Genomic DNA, 19719 nt, shown 5'->3' with positions numbered 1-19719 from the left:
ATCATGCGCTGCCTAGGAATTCACACGAGGCCCCGGATAAGGACTCATTCCGGAAATAGGGTTGGCAAATGAATGGGGGATTTTGGGGAGGGAAGCAAAAAGAGCATGGCTTTTGGCCAGAGGTACATTCGATTCCGCTGGGAACAGAAGGCCATTGGTCGAAGTGTACCAAAAAAAGGAGTGGAACTATGCTCCCTGCTGGTCTGCCCCCGCTCCCCACAAACCCCATCGCTGCACCCCCTCAGACACACCATCCAAGCCCCCAAACAAACACACCTGCTGTTTATGGAAATGTTCAGTGCTTTGCACTGATGTGCAAGCTTCAACTTCTTCCTACACTTTTATTTTAAAATGAAACTATTCCAGAAAGGTTTCATTTTAAAATAAAATTATAGGAACAGTGAAACTCAAAAATAAAAAAGTATAAGAGCACCGCTCCCGACCGCTCCCACCCACTTCGACCTCTGCAGAAGGCAGATTTCCTGGTTCATTGGCTAGCTACGAAGCCACTAGTCTATATATCCCCTTCCTAATAAGTAGCTCCAGCCGGCCATGGGGATATTCAACTGTACTGTACATTGCGTTAGCTGTGCCTGGATATGAACTTTTGAAACCACAGCCTGTGCTCGTTAGACAACCCAGCTTAAAGCGAAGCGTGTGTGTGTGTGCGCGTGCGTGCGTGCATTGCCAGCCCGCTGCAGGAATAGTCCGGGCACACTCACCTTCTGCATTGAGGCCTTCTTTCTCCAGCAGGTCTTTCACCACTTTCTCGATTTGCTGCAGCTGCGGGTGTTCGTGGCTCATCTCCCGCACCTTCATCTCTTTCTGCAAGGGGCTGTGAGGCTTCACCTTCGTCACTCGGACTTTAACACGGGAATCGGAGTCCTCATCTGCGGGGAGAACGATGCATTCATCATGCCATGTCAAGGACCCTGGGCCAACATCTTATCACAGAGAAAAAGGCTCGGAATCGAAACCAGGACACTCCCCAGGAACGCGCCATTGAACAGGAGAAGGCCCCACGCTACATACGTGTTCAGTGGCGTTGTTCTCCAAGCGCGAGTCCAACGCAAGAGGCATCTTGACCAGGACACATGGGGAATAGCTAAGATTTGCTCAAATGGCATCAGCTTTAATAAAGAAACAGATGGGGTTTTAGTGTTTCACGGAACGTCACGTGGTTCTCTGTGTGCCACGAAGCCGTCGGTATTGTTCCATCTAACTGATTGATGTCAGAAAGAAAAAAGCTCACCCACACCATTTAATTTATTCGTTTATTTTTAAAATCCTTGGACATGCACCAAAGACAAGTGCTTTGGTTTAGGAAGGATTTTCTTTTTGCATCTTTGCCTGCATTAACATGAACGGAAGACCACACATTTTTGCTATAGATCGATTCCGCTCCTGACTTTTTAAGGTAAGTCAAGTGTTTTTGCTTTACTTCCCTTGCTTAGCTCATCTATTTTGGGGGTACTGTCCAGTGCCAGAGGCTACCAGAACGGGGTTCCCCATTCCCCCTTCATGAAATTCTTTATTAGACTCCACATGTCACCTTAAAGTGAAGTGCATAAGGATATTTCGTATCCCTTTAGGTAACATTTTACTTGCATGACGTGTGCAAGATGGGCTGGAGGCACGAGATATTTTCATGCCGTCTTTTTACCGCATGAAGCCATTTTGAGTACCATATGCTCAAAGAGATCATGCCACACGTTTTTTAGCCCTGTCATTTGACCATCTTGTCCTTTGCCTGCCTTCTAAGGTGAGGAAATAACACATATGGAAAGCCCTTTCCCAGGAAAAGGCTCTGCTTTCCCAGATGGAGAAGCAGTGTCCGCATCTGGCCGGATGTGGGGGCCAGGAATGTCTGGTCCCAATCCACACTGTGGCCCGGGGAAGGGGGGCTGTTGTTGGTAAGGTATGGGGAAAGAGGCTGCTCAGGATTGGACAGCCCTTGCTAGTTTGAATGGTGCACATCCTTCACACTGCACAGCTGAGGGCAACTTAGCTCAAATCTAGGATAAAAGCAGGACTCCTGTGATCATTCTTCATGAAACTGGAGCCAAGACTAATAAGAATTGTAGACAGATGAAGACCTATGGAAGGCTGCCAGCATTGCCTCCAGCCTAGTGAAGCCGTTACTCTACACCAATCTTGTGACCACCCTCGACGGAACTTTGGGCTAGTGGGACCAACTAGCCTCGAACCCTGCACACAGACCCTGCTCTCTGGAGCTTTTGGAAGTGTCCTGAGCCACCCTATGATCTGACCATCTCCATCCAAGGCCTCTTCTGTGCACTGGTTGCGGTTAAAAGTTTCAATTTGGGACTTTGCAGTTCTCCAGCTTGTTGACCACGAACAAGCCTGCTGTTGCCACAGGAGACTCCCGCCACAGCTGGAGTGTGATGATCGTCATTGCTAGCTGCCTTCGTGTCCTGGAGTCTCCTGACATCGGGGGGACTCGTGGTGGTCGGTCTCATCCAGCATCAGGAACCATCTCACAGGAGCATAGAACACTATTGATCTGTACCCAATCCAGACATCAAAAGTGACCATTGCACCCAGAGCTCCTGGCCTCCTGCAACAGGATCTTGAACCAAAGTAAGTAATTTAAGGGTGTCGAAGAAGGAGACCGACACAAAGATGGCATGATTTTGGTTATAGACTTATTGTAAGGTGAAAAAGATCCTCAATATCCCCAACTTCTAAGAGGGGTTTCCCTGCCAGAAAACTAAATACTAAAAGGGTCTGTAAGAATGTCAAAGTAAATTCCACCGTTCTGTGTCCTAGCCTGCCTTTATCCCTCACACTACAGCTAAAAAAAGGTAACTAACAAAGTTCCTCCTTTAAGGAGAATGGCTCCCTTCTCCTGCTGCTTGGAGGGTGTTTAACAAACTGTTCCTTCAAAACAAAAATACAAGGAAGAATGACTCCCTTCCCCCGATTTCTGTCTTTACGCCGATAGACCATGGAGGGTGATGTTGCAAGTGGGTGATGTGGTCAGTTTAAGAGACAAGGTATCGCTCTTCTCTTCCAGAGAGGCCTGTCTGATAAGTAAGGACTCTTTGGCCATGAGGGCAACCCCCACCCCCCCTCTGGATTGAGGCGGTCTTTTCAGTAGATTGTGTACCCAATGGGGCAGGCCAGCATGAGGACAGGGCCAGAAGCGTTCTGGTTCCAGGTTTCTGAGATGGCTAGGGCATCGAGGTTGTGTGAGGGTAAGTAGGTCAATGTCTAGGGCATGTGCTGGGAGAGAGCGGGTGCAATTCAAGGGCGCCGTGGACTGCTCCTGTTTCTTAAGCATGGTTGGGAATGTGGAGGTAGGAACATCTCTGAATGTATGGTTGGAGAGTTGATCTGAAACGTGCTGGGGCTGGTAGGAGGTAGAGGCAGTTTTGGGGGGCAAGGAGGTTTGTGAGCTGGGCAGTGGTTTTGTCAAAGTTCATACTATTGGGGGCAATGCTAGTAACATTGTAAATAGAAGGCCTAGAGACATTAGCAGAATTGTCACTGGGGAGTGGAGGGGGGTGACATTGGCAGCATTGCAGATACCAGGCCTGGAGACATTGGCAGAATTGGCACTGGAGGTGACAATGGCCCTGAAGGATGCCTTTCTTCATGAAAGGGATAGCTTTTCTAGGAACAGTTGCAGCAGAATTGACATTCATGAGAGTATTTTTTGCAACGGTGGGCTCAGATTTAGTAGCATAGGCAGCAGAAGTGGCACAGATGGGGGCATAACTTACGTTTTCAACAGGCATAAACGCATTTAAAATGAGTGTGCACAAGCTTAGGGCCCTTTACAGCAACAGTAATCAGAGGTAAAACATGTTTAGTAGGGCGAGCATTTTTCATTTGTTACATGATTAGTCAGACGCAAGGGAGTCTTTGTTGCAAAGTTAATGTATGTTGTCCTTTCCGGCCAGTGGCAGGGGTGGCATGGTTTAGCACTCGTTGGGAACAAGGTGTGCCTTCTGAGCATGCCATCTCTGTTAAATAGGTCCTGTGAGGGAGAGCGGCGCTGCCGGGGCTTAGCGCAAGCTCTCAGGACATTGTTGCGATGCTTGAGAGGTTGGGGGACGGGGGTCTTGATGTCAGAGTGCTTGCCTGCGAATGTGCCGCATGAGTGGAGCAGATGTAGACTTTGCTGGCTGAGAAGGGGGCTTTCTTGGTGGAGACATCCGGGTTCTGGATGGAGGATGGCCCAAGTGATGGCTAGCACGGAGCGTGGGAAAACCGGTTGGCGTGCTTGGATTTCCTGCAGTAGCCGGTGTGGGCAACTGTGCAGCCAAGACTTGCTCTCGATCTGCAGGACGTTTAGACATGGGGTGTGCAGGTGCTTGTGTTGGTAGGGGTTGCATAGGCAGTGGGCCTATAGATCGGTGTGCGGCATGGTGCGGGGTTTTCAGCATTTTTAGGCACAGGTGGGTAAAAGTTACAGGAGGGAGTAGGTGGGAGGGGGAGGGAGTCAGGATGTGCTCGGAGTAAGTTAGATTGATGACCCGGGAAGGGGGATAAGCATGATATGACCTCAGTATGATTGGAGGCATAGCTTTTCGCCTGCTGCTTACCTTTTCTTTGAAGAGTTGTGTGGTGGCCCGGCAGGCCGGCAAGGCAAAGGGGTGAGTCTGGCTTGAATCCGCATTCAGATTTGTTGCGGTAGCCACCCAATGCGAGGCAAGGCTTAACAGAGCCTCCGTGCAGACGATTTTCTCCCTCACGAAGTCGGTGGCCATCTCATCACCCCAGGCTCCTCAGTGTGCTAGTGGGGAGAGTGTTGCAGGGAAGGGCAGATGCGACTCTGCTTGAACTTAGCTTCAAATGATAGACACGATCAGAAATCGCACTCGCCATACTCTGCCATGAGTGTTCTGTTTGGGGTGTAGGGGGAAAGGTTCTTGAGAGGAGAATTTGGTCCTTTCTCAATCTTGGGCGCCTAACTGCCAAACGTTGTGTATTGAAAAAGTGTAAAGAGGCGGCTCCGCCGCTTGGTAAGGACTGGATGTCTGACTTAACTTGGGCTGAGAATTGGGAGGACCTCTATATAAACACGCTGCTTAACACGTGCAATCCAAAAGATATTTGGTGTAAATACTGGGTCTACTTAGCACAATTCCAACCTACCTAAAATGTTCCTTCATTGTGATGTTAGTGTGCTTGTGCCCCGGCCAGAATAGTTTACTATGCCAAGCCAGCTGTTTAATCTTGTTGTCGTATGTTGTAAGTACTGCATGCCATATATGGGTTTGACTCCGAATGTATGTTCCAATGAATGTGAACACTGTCACTTGACTGTTAAATTGTTTCGGCCAAGAATAAAGTTGAAAAAAAACATTACACCAACGGGGGAGACCCCCAGCTAGCTAATGACCCATATATAAGGGCAATTAAAAAAAACGAAAAAAGAAAGAAATATGGAAAACGGTGCACGTCTCAGGCCATTGCCAAAATGAATGTCCTTCCCCGTCCGATACATCAGTTTAAAAATGTTCTACTCAGCAATACCAAAACGTTCAAAAATATTGAAGACCTCTTAATGATATTTATTTGGGGAAGACTGAAACGCTGAATTGGCAGAAAGCGGATGGTGTCAAGCAGAAGGTGCGGCGGAGGGAGTTGGGGCAGGAATGGTCTTGCCCAGATATATTGGAATACTATCTGGCTGCACAAATAAGAGTTGTAGCCAAATAGATGCAAAAGTCGTCAGAAAATCACTGGGTGGTCCTGCAACAATCTGTTGGGAGATAATACCTGTGGAAACAACCGTAGCTGCCTAAATGTCAGAGATAAGGGGTTGTATCTAAATATTATGACAAGGGGCACATGGAAGCATGGGACATGATCTCCGTAAACTGGGAGCTGATAAGCACCCCCACTCCCAGTTCACACCCACCAATCCATGAGAACACAGAGTTTAACCCAGAACGTACAGATAAGGGGTTTGACAACAGGTACACAAGGGGGCTGTAGGAAGCTGGGGTACCACCGTAGCACGATAAAAGGATTCAACGATGCAAACTCAAATTCAACATCCAAGAAATAGATGGTCCCGTTACCAGCAATTAAGGCATTGGGCTAACAAAGAAAGCAACAAAAAAGGAGCAACTCAGACAATATTTGACCCATATTATAGGGAAATGCGTCGGTTTTCAAATTATTGATTGATGTATCACTATATTGATTAGGAATTTGAAATGGGGAATTAAAGGCTGCCCTGGGCTGTTGTGGCAACGGACCCCTATTCAAATGAAAAGCTCCTCGGTCCCATGCCGGAGCACCCAGCGTCGGCACGGGATCAGGGCGCTTCATTTAAATAGGGTGCCTCCACACCAGCTCGGGGTAGCCCTTGAAAGAATCCCCCGAGATGGTGTGGCAGAGACGCTCTTTGTAATAGAAAAGCTGCCCCCCCCCATGCTGGCACGGCAGTGGCACCCAAAGTAAGTGAAAAGCTCCTTCCACGGATCTGTGTTCGTTTTTCTTTGATTTCCAATCTGTTTTTGGCTGGTTGGTGGCCTTTGGAGGGATTTGTGTGCGTTTTTACTTTGACTTCCAATCTGTTTTTTTAGCTGGGCTGCAGCTGGAGTTCATTTATTTAACTGTTTTTTTGTAACGCGCTTAATACCAGAGTTCAGGTTCTAAGCGGAGATCCAGGATTCGAACCTCTGTTGCGCTGCATAGTCTTGCTTCCAGGACCAGCATGATGCCCCTTTGCTATCCTCTGTTCTCTGGCTTTGTGTAGTAGTCCTTTGTTTCTGTCTTTCTTCCTTTCACCACCCAACCCCTTAGCAATTGGCTAAAGGCAGTCGGGTGTGCCTTTCCTTTTGTCCTGGCAGCCTTCTCAGACTGCTTCCCTCTGCCTTCTCCCATTCACCTCATCCCCCCCAGACCCTCTTTCCCCACTCCCTCTGCTAGCCCATTTGGTTCTCATTGGTCCGTGCCCCCACCACACGACTGAAACAGCTGCATTTCAGAGGCCCTCCCAGGGCAAGGCTGTCAAAGGGCCACAGGCAGAAAGCAGGTCACCTCTGGGCAGCTCCCATCTCCTGTTCGCCCATGGACACCTGGCAGAACACCCTACAGCTACACCCAGATAAGGTGATCTGGGCAGGGAGTACAGCCAATACTTTGCTCTGGTAAAACCATACCACTCCTACATTACTATCACATACTCATAACATTATGTTGTCCTGCACTGTGCTCTTGGATTTGCTGTTGTATTGCATTTAGAAGAAATGGGAAGGCTAGCCTATGATGTATTTCTGGGGCAGGCAATGTATTGCAACTAGATGAAATTTGGGGTGGGAAATGTGTTACACTTGGGTGTATTTTGATGACTATCCAGTGCATGGTATCTAGGTGAAGGTATAACATGAGAGCCCCAGTGCCCTAGCTACGTTCACCTAGAATCTCTGCACTACCTACGTTGCAGCCAATGCTTTTAAACCTTTTGGACCCCATGTTGAGTGTCACTGCATTACTGACAGGGTCTACAACCCTTGTATTACTGTTAAGTAATCTGAAAGTAAGTTATGGTTTTACTCCCTAGGAATAGGTGTGCCCTATACTGAATGTGTATACAAAGGTATGACTTACCTAGAAATATTGTTAGGTGCTCTAAATAAGGTCTGTGCTTTGAATTGTGTATTTAAAGCATAGTGTTGTGTTTTTATAATGTGTTCATATGCTTTATGATGGTACTTATCCCTCTTCAGCACACTGGAGCACGAGGTCCTGCATCCACCCACCTTTACCACCTGCATTGCATGACTTGTGATCGTGCCGAGCTGCCGCAGCCCCCTCCACGAGGCACGTGCACTCTTGATTTACTGCACCCCCACGGGAATAAAGAAGCAATTTCCATCGAAAAACGAAAATAATTGAAAATAGTTTAATTACGGGCCGAAATCACTGTTTTTAACAGCGCTTTGCCATCACACTGCCTGGCAGTCTTTCTTGCTCCCACATGCTGCCTGCTGCATGAAATCTCCAATGTTTCCTGATTGTGCCTGCTTATCTTGAGACCTTGCAGCACTTCGAAGATTGCCGCCGTTGTGTCTTTGTTTAAAGCAGTGTTGGTAAACTGCTTTATTTCTACTGCACTCTCATTGGCTGCAGAGTGCATTTTCTGACCAACTGGGGACCGGCAGCCTTTAGCCGGCCCCTCACCAAAGGCCCACCCTTAATGACCCTGTCCGCTACCAGAATGCTACTTGGGGTCTTTTCTGCAGCGCAGCACCTGATCTTACATGATGCTGCAACCCCACTCTTCTTTGAATTCCGGACTACCATGACATTTCCACCGCCTTTACTATGGGTTAGATCCCGCCTTCCAACTACCCTTACCCTCTTGACTTTCACCCTCCTCCTCTGCTTGTCCTCCATGTTTATGCTCTCAATTGCACTAGGTCTCTGCACCCACCACTAGGCATCTGAATCCAACTGTAATTTCAAACTCAGCTGTGCTTTTTGCATTTTATTTGAAAGTCAAATTTAGCTGTGCTTTTTGCATTAGGTTTTAAACTGTGTTCTTGTGCAGACTTGTTGCGCCCTTTGCTTCATTTGAAAACATCTCTGTAACCTGCTGGCCCAGTGACTGCTCCATAATGCTGTACTTGTTTTACTCTTCCCACTTCTCCCCTCTCTACTCACCTATGGCACTTTGTTTCTTTATTTTTTATTTTTATTGGTTTATTCAAACCTTTAAAAAAGAAAAAAAAAACAGAAAACACACTTTTACATCCTACCCATTTCCGTCTTCTAGTCATCATTCTACACATAATTTACAGTATGTTACATTTCAAAGTTGTCATAAAAGATAATTTAGTCCCACTTTTTAACTGAGCTCTAGATTTGCTTTCTCAGCATCTCGATGTTCTTTGGGGACTCGGAGGAAGATTACTAAAGCAAATAGCACTGATCTATTTGACCCATCAAACAATGCTTTCCACCAGTCCTCAACACTTAATGTTTGATGTTTACTAATAACTGGACCAAAGATGTTTTTTCTTTGCTGCTGAAACACAGGACAAAACAGCGTCAAGTGTTTCAAGGTCTCCTTATTAGCTCTGCAAAATCGACATGCGAGATCTAGTTCAGCGAACTGAGACCAAGTTCCTAGATGCTCCTTAGTTGCCAACGCATTAAGCCTAAATTGCATATTTAATGATCTCGCATGCTGATCTGGAAAGCGAGTTAAGTAGGCTTGGAGCTGGCCATATGCTCTTGCTTCCCGAGGGACCTTGTTCATCATTTTTCGATTTGAATCTTAAGTCACGTGTTAATCCAGTCTGATCTCCATACCTTCTTTTTGGCCAGATCTGGATTTTCGATTAGTGTCTGTAGAGTAATGTCGTGCTCTTTCAAGACTTCGAGACATAGCACATTCCATTTATAAAGGATTGTGTACACTTTGTCCGTATCTGGTTTGTGCATTATTTGAACTTGAGACACTGGTACCTTTAACATTGTTTTTCTAAACAGGCTCAACAAGTTCCAGGATACTCTGGCTTGAATTGAGATAAGGCCCAGTTCAAACCGTAAGCAGGCTGTTGAGATTCCCTTGGGGAGGTGTAGCACTCTGGTCCAAAATATATTTTCAAGAGAATTCCACAGACCGTGAGCGCATCCAAAGGCATTTTCACCACCATAAATAAGTGCCGGCACAACTTTTTGCTGAAAAAAGAGGACAGTTGGCTTTAATGAAAATTTCCCATATTTTTTGTTGATCAATATAGCTTGGCATGCCAGCAATCAACACTTGCTCTTAGTCACCTTGTCCCATGGGGCATCGTTTCTGCTCGCACTAATCCTCAAACCTAGATAGGTAGTATTTTTTACGATCGTAAGTGGTTCTTTGGCGAGGCACCAGTTAAATTATTTCCTTTTCCCACTGTTTCCTGACAGTTTCTCAAAAACCAAAATTTCACATTTTTGTTTATGTGAAGCCTGTTAGTAGTTATGTAGGTTTTGAGGATAGTTTACGCTGAAGCCCTATAGGTGTCTAGTCTATTAGAATAAGATCATCAGCGTAAACAAAATAATCAATACGGGAGCCGTGATTTTTGGGTGTAACGGTGGCTGCGCCATTGAATACATCGTTGATATCTGATATGAATAGGTTGAAGATAATGGCTGCCAAGGGGCAGCCTTGTTTAACGCCTTTATATGTATTAATTGGAGCAGATAGCGTGCCTTTGGAATCCAATCTGATCTTGACTGAGGTATCTGAATGTAGCTCTCGGATTGCATCCAACAAGCTCCGGGGACAATTCCACATGCTCAGTTTTTTCCACATCAGCTCTCTGTTGTTGCTATCGAAAGCATGTGAAAGATCTATTAGAGCCAAATAGACCTTGGTGTTAGAGCTATGTGCTTCCATCTTCAACAGATTCAACAGTAACAGGTTCAATCCACACCCAACCCCCTTTACGAACCCTGCTTGTCTTGGGTCTACGTGATTGGTTTCCGTAGACCATTTAAAGAGTTTTTGTTGAAGGAGGGTGGCGTAGATTTTCACCAACACATCGAGAAGCGCTATAGGTCTATAGTTTTTTGGATTCGTTCTGTCATCTTTTTTGAAAATTGGTACAACCACAGCACTCTTCCACGATTTTGGGATGGCACGGCTCTTAACAATTCTGTCTAATAGAATTACGCAAAAGTCTGCCCACAGGTCCGGATTACGCTTGATGGTATAGTTCGCGAATCCGTCTGGGCCAGGGGCTCTGGAATCGCGCACGTTAATTGCGTGTAAGATGTCCTCTCTTTCAAAGACTAACTCCCAATGGTTCCAAACGGGAGCTTTCCAGACCTCAGTTGCTGCATCTTTACAGAAAAGGTTTGTATAAAACAATGCCCACCACTCTACTTCCGGAACCAGATTTGCCTTTAAGGCGTGTTGCGGTGCTAAATTGTTATTTATCAACCTCCAATAGTCCGAGGAGTTTTTATCTGCCATTTTCAACAGCATAAGCTCCGAGTCATTTTGTAACATGACGGCCATGTGCGACTTAATACAGTTCTAGTATTTCTATTTAATCACTCTTTTACAATCGCAAGTGATATAAATATCAGCTCCTTCTAATTTCCTTAGTTCATGCTGCATTGTTCTTTTCCGTTGCAGTATCGCTAAGTCGAATTTGTGTTTTGGAGCAAACTCAGCGTGTTTCAGGTTGTGTTTGCGTTCCGCGAATTGTATCAGGAGATGTTGATATTCCGATGACACCGATTTATTCTGAAAATCAGATGCGATGTGGGTTACTTCGTCCTCTTGAAGATGTAGACGAATCCTGCAGGCTCCGGTTCTCACCACGTGTTGCCAAGTCGCTTGTTCACAGAGTGCAATAGTTAAATCTAAATTTAACCATATCGCGGTCACTGTGGATCATTTTGGTGACCTCTAGGCGAGTTGTCCTCATGTGAATGTTTTCTGACACGAATACATAACCGAGAACCGAGCTTTGGTCTAGTCTTCTCCAAGTTGGCTGTGCTGGAATGTCTCCCGCTGTGTTTCCATTTAACATCATCAACCCACGGAGGTCCATTTCTAGACACCATTGATGTACTATCAGCTCTTGTTGTCAATTACCTTTCTTCTTGCCACTGGATGTTTCTTTGTATGCGATACAGTCGATGTTTAAGTCTCCACAGATAATTAAGTCTGTTGGATTTTCCTTTTCAATTAAGTCATCAATAGAGGTTGTTACTTGGTCAATAAAGGCCAAAGAGCCATTCGCCAAGTGGTTCCAGTATAGGTTGATGATATATATACGTGGTACCTGGGACCTTTCCTTTAGCGATGAACTAACAATGGACACCTGAATAAATGGTGAAATGTTAGAAGATTTCTCGATCCTGAAGCCGGAGTCTTTCATTACCGCCAAGAGAAGGCCAGCCATTGGTCTTCCCTTCATCTGCTTTATCGCTGGATTAATTGGTATTTCGTATCCTTCTAGAATAGGACTTTCCGTTAACCAGGTTTCCTATAAACACAGGAGATCGAGGTCTTCTGCCCAAGCTGTCGAAAAAAGGTGCATGAAACCCCTTGTGTTCCAGGAACCCATGGTACAGACTCGGGGCCCTCCTGGTTCTGGCATTACTTGTCCTGTTCCGTATTTAGTATACCAGCAAGGCAGGACCAGTCGTTTGCCTTGTTTGCCAAGTTAACCATTGACTCTATGCCATCTGGATTAGGTGTTAATCTTTCTGGGCCTTGAATTGTTATCCTTATGAGTTCTCCCATCTGAAATTTAGCCGACGGTTCAGAGTTTGAAGGGCTTGTAATCAGTGGGACTGGTAAGGGTGAGGCAACAACAGTATTTTCTGTCACGTGGACTTGCTTCCGTTTCACTCCACAGTCTGACACTCTAGGTGTTCCATTTTCAGTAGGTCTGGGCAAAATACCGTCGGCCGCTTTGGAGATGTCGCATCCAAGTGACATCAACACCGGCCCAGCTTCAAGCAGGGTGTCCGCTATGAGTTTTAACTGCAAGTGAAGGATCACAGCAGCATTTTTCGTTTCGTTGAAAAATTCAACAATGTTCAGGTCCTCAGATTCGATGGCTCTGGGGCTAGGAACAAGGTGACAGTCATAGCACATTGTGACGATTTAAAATTATGTCGTCAGATGACTCTATGCGTTCCAATAACAAGCGATGTAGGGCTTGTGTTTTCTGTATTGTTAAGTTTTTCCTTTTCCCATTTGATGTTTGAAGATGAGTTTTTCCGGTTTGACACATTTGGTTGGTTGTTTACAAAGTCACGTGGGGTAAGGACCGACTTTGAGTTTAGTTTTAACTCATTAGGTAAGCCATTCTGGGCATTATGTAGAGGACAGCAAACAGATTGCAGTGACTTATGGATGGAAAGTCTGTTTATTGTGTCTTTCTCACTTGTGTGAACACAAGTTGATAGAGACTTGGCAGCCAACTTTGTTAGTTTTTCATCCAAAGTCATAAAGGTTAACACTGATCCAACTTTTTCATCTTCAAACGTGAGAGGTGGTTGAATCAGTTGGCAGGATCTTGACACTTTGCCTCTCCTGAGCCCTCACTGCAGGGCATGGCATGTATATCCTTACACTCTTCTTGCACAGGTGCATCAGGCTCGCCCACTTCAGAGCCTTCCTCGTCTTCATATGTTGACACATTCATCAAGTCCGCAGATACATCACTAATGCACGTGTAAGCAGCCACTGCTTCATCAGACAATGTTTTTGAATCTTTCGGAGCAGACTTTATTTCGCAGCTTTTGTCTTTTACAATGGTTCTATTTACCGTCACATTGACTGTTTTAATGTTGCGTAGAAACTTACCCGAGTCATTTACTCGTCTCATTTTCATTGGAGGTTGGTTTTTAGTTTTTTTTGAACTTGCACTTGGGGCTTCGCTGATTTCAGCCCTTGACTGTTCGGTGGATTTTTAAATATATCGAACAGTACTGGTGGATAAACGTAGGCTTCAGGCTTTAAGGATGGATTGTCCTGACTAACCAGCTGTGGGTTAGTAATTATGTTGGATGTTGACACCGTTTGTGGATTTTGTAAGGCCACATTTCCTAAGGATTGGCTCTCTTTTAAGATGGCTGTGAACAGACTAGTCAGCAAATTGTCTTCAGGGGTTGTATCGTTTGCTTGTGGTAGCAAGGTGGCTCGAGCTTCCTTTTCTGCACTTGCGGCCACGGGCTCCTCATCCAGCTGATTTAACACAACTGGGGGTGTCCCGCTCAGGGCAACAGTCTCCGCATCCTGAGACAGGGCCGCTGGCCACTCGACGTTTTTGTCAGTTTCTTTGATTGATGCAACTTTCTCCTTGGACCTGCCCGACTCCCCCGAGTCTATATTGATTGTAGCCAACCGCATGGATTTACTAGTAGGCACAGCTCGCTCTGTGAGGGATGTGGGTTGGCACCTTACACAGCTTTCACAGGTGAATGACATACCTCTTTTTTGTTAAAAAGAGGTTAAAGGCTTCCTTGTATACCTCTGCCAGATGTTTTTTGTCCAAATTGGCGTTTTTGGTGTGCTCAGCCAAAATGTCCAATGCCCACTGCGTCTTATTATGCATCCCATGTAGCACTTCCTTGCAGTAACTATTTCCATTTTCAATAATCAAAGGTTTGGTGTACATTGTGGAAACCACAGTTGAAAGTTCTTTGATGTTGTCAATAAGGTGCTCATACATTTTAATAAATGGAGCAATTGTTATTGCCATAGAGGACATTTATGGTTGCTTGCAGGTCTTTCACATGTTGTACGTTTCCCACTACGTCCTCATCCTTACCCACATGCCCTGCACAGCACCTCAGACGGTTTGTCGGCCATCACATTTTTGGAAACGGACGTTCCATTAGTGATGAATCTAAAGAGGCTTTATCACCTCCGCCTAAAGGCACTTCCTCACTTGAGGAATTAATCTGAGTTTTTGGGGAAGTATTCGCCATTTTAACTTTTTTTTCTGTGAGCAAATGATCTGGGTGAAATGCTCGAATCTAATCTCCTGCGTTTGGAGAGACTCCTTGTCCCAAAGGCTTTTGCCTGTTGCTGCTTAGAGACTGGAAAGTTTTCAGCGACAGGAGACTCAGTAACAGGCTCCAGCAAAGCTGATACCGCGTTGGTTGTACTTTTAGAAGTTCTTTCTTTGTTAAGTCGAGTGAGATCGGTTAACACTTTGTTAACAACTTCCAACAAATTTCTTCTGTTGTCGTTGCAATGCGAGTCTTTAGGATCAGGTAATTTAGGAGAGGACTGGATTGCGTAAAGTCTTGCGTTGAGACCCCCCTCAACATCACACTACCATGTGAAGGGCAGAACACGTTGTCTTCTTCCCCACGAGGACAACTTCAGGGCTGAGCAGTATTAAGGCGCCTGGGTTCTCAAAGGCGCTATAGAAACGATTTGTGCCACTGCCCCCATCTAGGCACAATCTGGGGCAACTCGGCGTGAGCATGTGACAGCCCTCACCAGCCGCAAGTTCAAGGGGGACACCGACGCCGTCACTGGTTGGTGTTGTGTGGACTCGTTCGTTAAGCGAACGCCACACCAGGTCGCGTAGGGAGGCAACATCACAGGAGGACGACGCTGTCGACGGAATGCAGCTCGCCGAAGCGTCAAGACACCTCACCCAGCAGGTGGGCCACACTCACACCGTCTCTCCCATCCAACACAGTCGGATGCACCCCTCTTTCAAGTTCATGTATGTTGACAAATTGTGTTACATTAACAAGTTGCACTTCTCGCATGTTGTTTTCGGCTTCGTCTGTGTTTGCAGGTAGAATGTCAGATGTATGAAACACGCCCACCATGCTGTCACTTACTTGAGGCAGGAGCGATGGCAGGGACACAGGCGGTACAGGCGATAGAGACGGTGACACAGTATACACTTCCTGGGCCTTGGACGCAGCCGATTCCAGCCTTCGGTGCACGCGTGCCTTTGAGAAGGAGACAGATTTCATGCTATCGCGCATGCTTCAGCAAGGTACTGCAGCAGCAGCAGCGGCTTCGTGGGTAAGGCAGCAGGGGCTGGGTGTGGGGCCAGGGCCGGAAAGGCAACAAGTGGAGCAAAGGCAGGAGGCAGGATGAGGCAAGTCCGAGGAGGAGCACAGGACTACTCAGACTCTGCGTCCACTCCGCAGGGGGAAGCAATTTTTAAAGGTGAACACCCCCAGCAAGATAGAAACAGTAGAGTTTCAGGCAGCACAGCGAAGGAAAGCAGACTCCACTCCTTCACTCCTCAGACTCTGCCAGACTCTGTTTCTCCTATCTTCTCCAACTGCTTCTCCATCAACCATCCTTCCCTTCTCACCAAGTCTGGTAGGAAGAAATTTAAAAAGGATATCTTGGCCGCCAAGCCAGGTCCTCCCATCCCGGATACCTATTCCAGCGCTTCCTCCAGACAGACCCTCACAGACATCCTCTTTGTCGTTCCGTCGCCAGATCTATGGACTTGTCATATAATTTCTGCTCTGTCCCCTCTCCTCCTCTCCCATCAAGGGTGGCACCCGCTGGGAAGCCCTTATGGTCCCCTTTGACTCCTCTAAGGTCATCATTAATGTCCATCTAAATGGTACCATTATGGTCCAAAACTCTCAGGCCAATCTCCTCCTCTTTGATGGGCGCTTCCCTCGCCTCATCAATCTCCTTTCATCTCCTGCTGTCCCCTTCTCTCCCTCCCACCCCCCGACTACCCTGCCCTCTCTTCCTTCCGTTCCTGCCCCACCTCGGGCCCCTTCCTCACCTCCGCAGGGCTTACCTCTGATTTGTACCCCTCCCTGGAAGGCCTTTGAGGCTGGCAACCTTCTTCATCTTGCCGCTCTCAACTCAACTCAACTCTCCTCTGACATCTGCCACCTCCTTGAAGAACTTTAACCTTTAACTTGATATCCTCTGTCTCACCGAGGCATGGTTCAAGGCCAGCTCTGTCACAAGCTTTGACACTCTCCTCCCTGATGGCTACAAAATCCTCTGCATCTAGATCCACCCCGTCTGGAATGGGTGTAGCCCTGATCTTTCCCGAGTGGATTCCTGCCTCCATCATTCCCACTCGGACATACTCCTCTTTCGAATGCCTTGTCTGCAGGCTCTCTCTTTCTCATAGTCACTCTCTTACTGTGGCTACTCTCTACCGACCCCCTGGTTAGATCACCTCATTTCTCGCTTGAGTGGGCGGACATCTCCTCCCTTCTGGCCTCAACCACCCAACTCCTCCTTGGTGACCTCAATATCCATCTAGACTCTCTTCGTTCCTCCTCTGTACTCTTCTGTGATCTCTGTGATTCCCTCTCCCTTTCTATCCTACCCTATGGCCCAACTCACTCTGCAGGGCACACACTTGATGTCGATCTCCTTGGACCACCCCCCTCTCCATTCCTCTGACCACTTCTCTCTCCTGGAGTGATCATTCCCTGCTCTCCTCCCATCTCCCCCACTCTACCCCCCCCCCCCCAGGCCAAGCCAACCCCAACACTGCCACCTTACTTTCTCGGACATCCGGTCCATGAAGCGTTTGTCGGTTGAGGATTTCGTTGCCACCTTATCTCCCCCTCCACCTCCACCTCCGGCAGACTCCCATCCTGACAGAGCCCTCTTCCATTTCCGATACTCTTGATGCTCTTGCCCCCGTCATGAAGACCCGATTCAAGCCCAAAGCCAAGTGCAATTCTTGGTATGACTCTGACCTAGCTACACTTAAACGTAAGTGTAGGGTGGCTGAGAGGAAATGGAGGGCTTCGTGTTCATCCTCTGACAAACTGGCCTCTCGCCTGCTCCAAAGGCAATACCAACTCTCTGTCCACACTAAGAAGGGAGCCCACATCCAAGCCCGTGTCTCTGCGGCATCTAACAACTCAGCCGAACCCTTTAAAATCTGCAAGGAGCTGGCCAACCCTGCTGCAGTCTCTACCTCTCTTATCGCCTCCCAGGCACTTTGCGCGGCCCTTGCCTCTTACTTTATCTCAAAAACCCAGGACATCCTGTCCACCCTTTCATCTCCTCCCTCTCTTCTCCCCTCTCCCTCTGTGAACCCTGGGCCTCCTCCAGCCACCGTCCACCTTCTTGCTCGCCCTTTCCCCCACTGAGGAGATCTCTACACAAGTCTGATCTATGAAAGTCTTGTAAAAACAGGTTCCTCCCTGTTCTTCCAAAACCATCAAGGATTACCTTGACATCATCGCTCCTGCCCTGGCTGATTTCTGCAACCACTCCTTCGCCTCAGGAGCCTTCCCCTCCCCCCTGAAGCACTTTGTGACCCTCTTCTCAAAAAACCCACAGCTGACCCTTCTTGCCCAGCCGACTATCGCCCAATTGCCATCACTCCTTTGCTGGGCAACCTCCTGGAAAAGCGGGCCCCCTCTCAGCTTAACCTTCACTCCGATTCTGTTGGCTGTCTCCATGACCATCAGTCTGGCTTTAGAGCAGCCAGAAGCACGGAAACTGCTCTCCTGAACATCTGTGAAGATCTGCTCTCCAACCTGGACTCTAACATCCCCTCTGTCCTCATCCTACTTGAGTGCTGTTCTGCCTTCGACACGGTCAACTGTACCATCCTGCTAAACCGTCTGTGACAACCTGGGTATCATCGATCAGGCTCTGGCCTGGCTGACCTCTTTCTTCTCTGATCGACCCTCCCAGGTCCAACTTGGGTCCTTCAGTTCATCTGTTCCCAGGGGTCTAACCTCTCACCCTGGCTCTTCAACCAATACCTGGCAACTCCCGCCCACCACATTGCCATTTTCTGCTCCAATTTTCAGTGCTATACTGACAACTCATTTTCAGGCTTCCCTCGGCCACCTCTTCTCTTTCTCTCATCTCAGGTTGCCTATCTGCCATTCATGATTGCGGTGCCACCAACCATCTCTGCCTGAATACCAGCAAGACGGAGATCCTTCATATCGGCACACCTTCACCCTCCTTTCCTGTCGCTCTCTGGCCAGCCTCCCTCGGCCCTCCTACTACCCCCACCTGCGAGGCTAAGAACCTCAGGGTCATCTTTGACTCCATGCTTCCCTTCTCTGCCCTCATCTCTGAGGTCTATAAAAAGTGAAACTTCCTACTGCATCTTCTCAGAGGTCTTCTGCCTTTCCTCTCCTTCCCCCAGAAGCTCACTGTCTCACGAGCCCTGGTTCTCTCTAGGTTGGATTATTGCAATAGCCTCTTACTAAATCTACCTGCTTCTACTCTTCGCCCTTTGCAACTTATCCAGAACAGGACTGCAAGACTTCAAGCCCTGGGATTGTATCTCTCCAGACCTGAATTCTCTCCACTGGCTCCCTGTGGCTGCAAGGATTAAATTCAAGACCCTTTGCATTGTCCACAAGGCCTTCTGGGGCCTGGGTCCAAAATACCCTCAGCTGTCCCTCTGTAAATACCTTCCCTCCTGAGCTCTTCACTCCTCCACCTCCAACTCCCTCAGGCTCAGTTTTTTTCAAAGAAACGAGCTGGGGGTAGATCTCCATCTTCGGCTGGGGCCTCCCTCTGGAACAGCCTCCCTGCCACTCTGAAATCTGAGGAGAACCATCTCCGGTTCCGGAAGCACCTCAAGACCTTCCTTGTTGCTTCTGCCTTCTCTCCCCCTGCTGATCTGTTCTGGCTCAGCCTCGTGCACCCGTTCACACTGACCTTCCCGCCCAGGTACCTGCTCACCCAGCCACCCACCCGCACTGCCTCCTGGCAATCCCTTGCGCTGGGGTCTGTATCTGTAACCCTACAGTCCCCCCTCTTTTTCTGCACTTATAAGACACCCCCTGTCTGTTGCCATAAACCTAGCACTTGCAACTTGCTGACTGCACTACCATTGCTTGTTGCTTCTTATTATTTATTGGGTTGCTTCTCATTATTTAATCGGTTTTATTTATTTTTTATTCCTTTTGCTCAGCACTTTCCACCTCTACCACCCATGCACTTTCCCCCTTTCCCTCTCCATGCACTTGCGTGTTCTCAATGTCACTGGGCCTAGTAAGATTGTTGAATTGTTCTCCCTTGTTCCCCTCTCTTGCCTCGTCGCGATCTGAAACACTTGTGTACGAGTGCAATACAAATAAAATATCAATACCCAATAATCTCTGTCTGCTTGTATATAAAAGAAACTTTATTTTTACAATACATAGTATGTCAGTGTTTCTTTGGACCATATGTATAGTACACTTTCTTTGTACTCATTCTACAGACCCATCTCCCTCCTAAGATAAGCCTGGCTGCTCGGTCTATGCTACCCTGAACTCAGGTGG

At 47.4% G+C, this 19719-nt stretch overlaps 1 protein-coding gene across 3 annotated transcripts in view; it reads right to left on the bottom strand.

The window, feature by feature from the left end:
• OS9 (OS9 endoplasmic reticulum lectin) overlaps positions 1 to 19719 on the bottom strand; it is a 596790-nt gene that overhangs the window by 239040 nt on the left and 338031 nt on the right. For 2 of the 3 annotated variants that reach the window (XM_069653613.1, XM_069653615.1), the window contains exon 11: positions 723 to 890. The exons of the other annotated variant lie outside the window; for it this stretch is intronic. In XM_069653613.1, the coding sequence (XP_069509714.1) occupies positions 723 to 890 (168 nt within the window). The remainder of the gene's footprint in view (positions 1 to 722; positions 891 to 19719) is intronic. 3 annotated transcript variants of the gene reach the window in all.

This window comes from Ambystoma mexicanum, chromosome 3q, assembly GCF_040938575.1.
Source record: "Ambystoma mexicanum isolate Mex_15411 chromosome 3q, UKY_AmexF1_1, whole genome shotgun sequence".
Classification (NCBI taxonomy): domain Eukaryota; kingdom Metazoa; phylum Chordata; class Amphibia; order Caudata; family Ambystomatidae; genus Ambystoma; species Ambystoma mexicanum.
The sequence above is the reverse complement of the archived record's forward strand: the minus strand, read 5'-3'. Positions and strand labels throughout refer to the sequence as shown.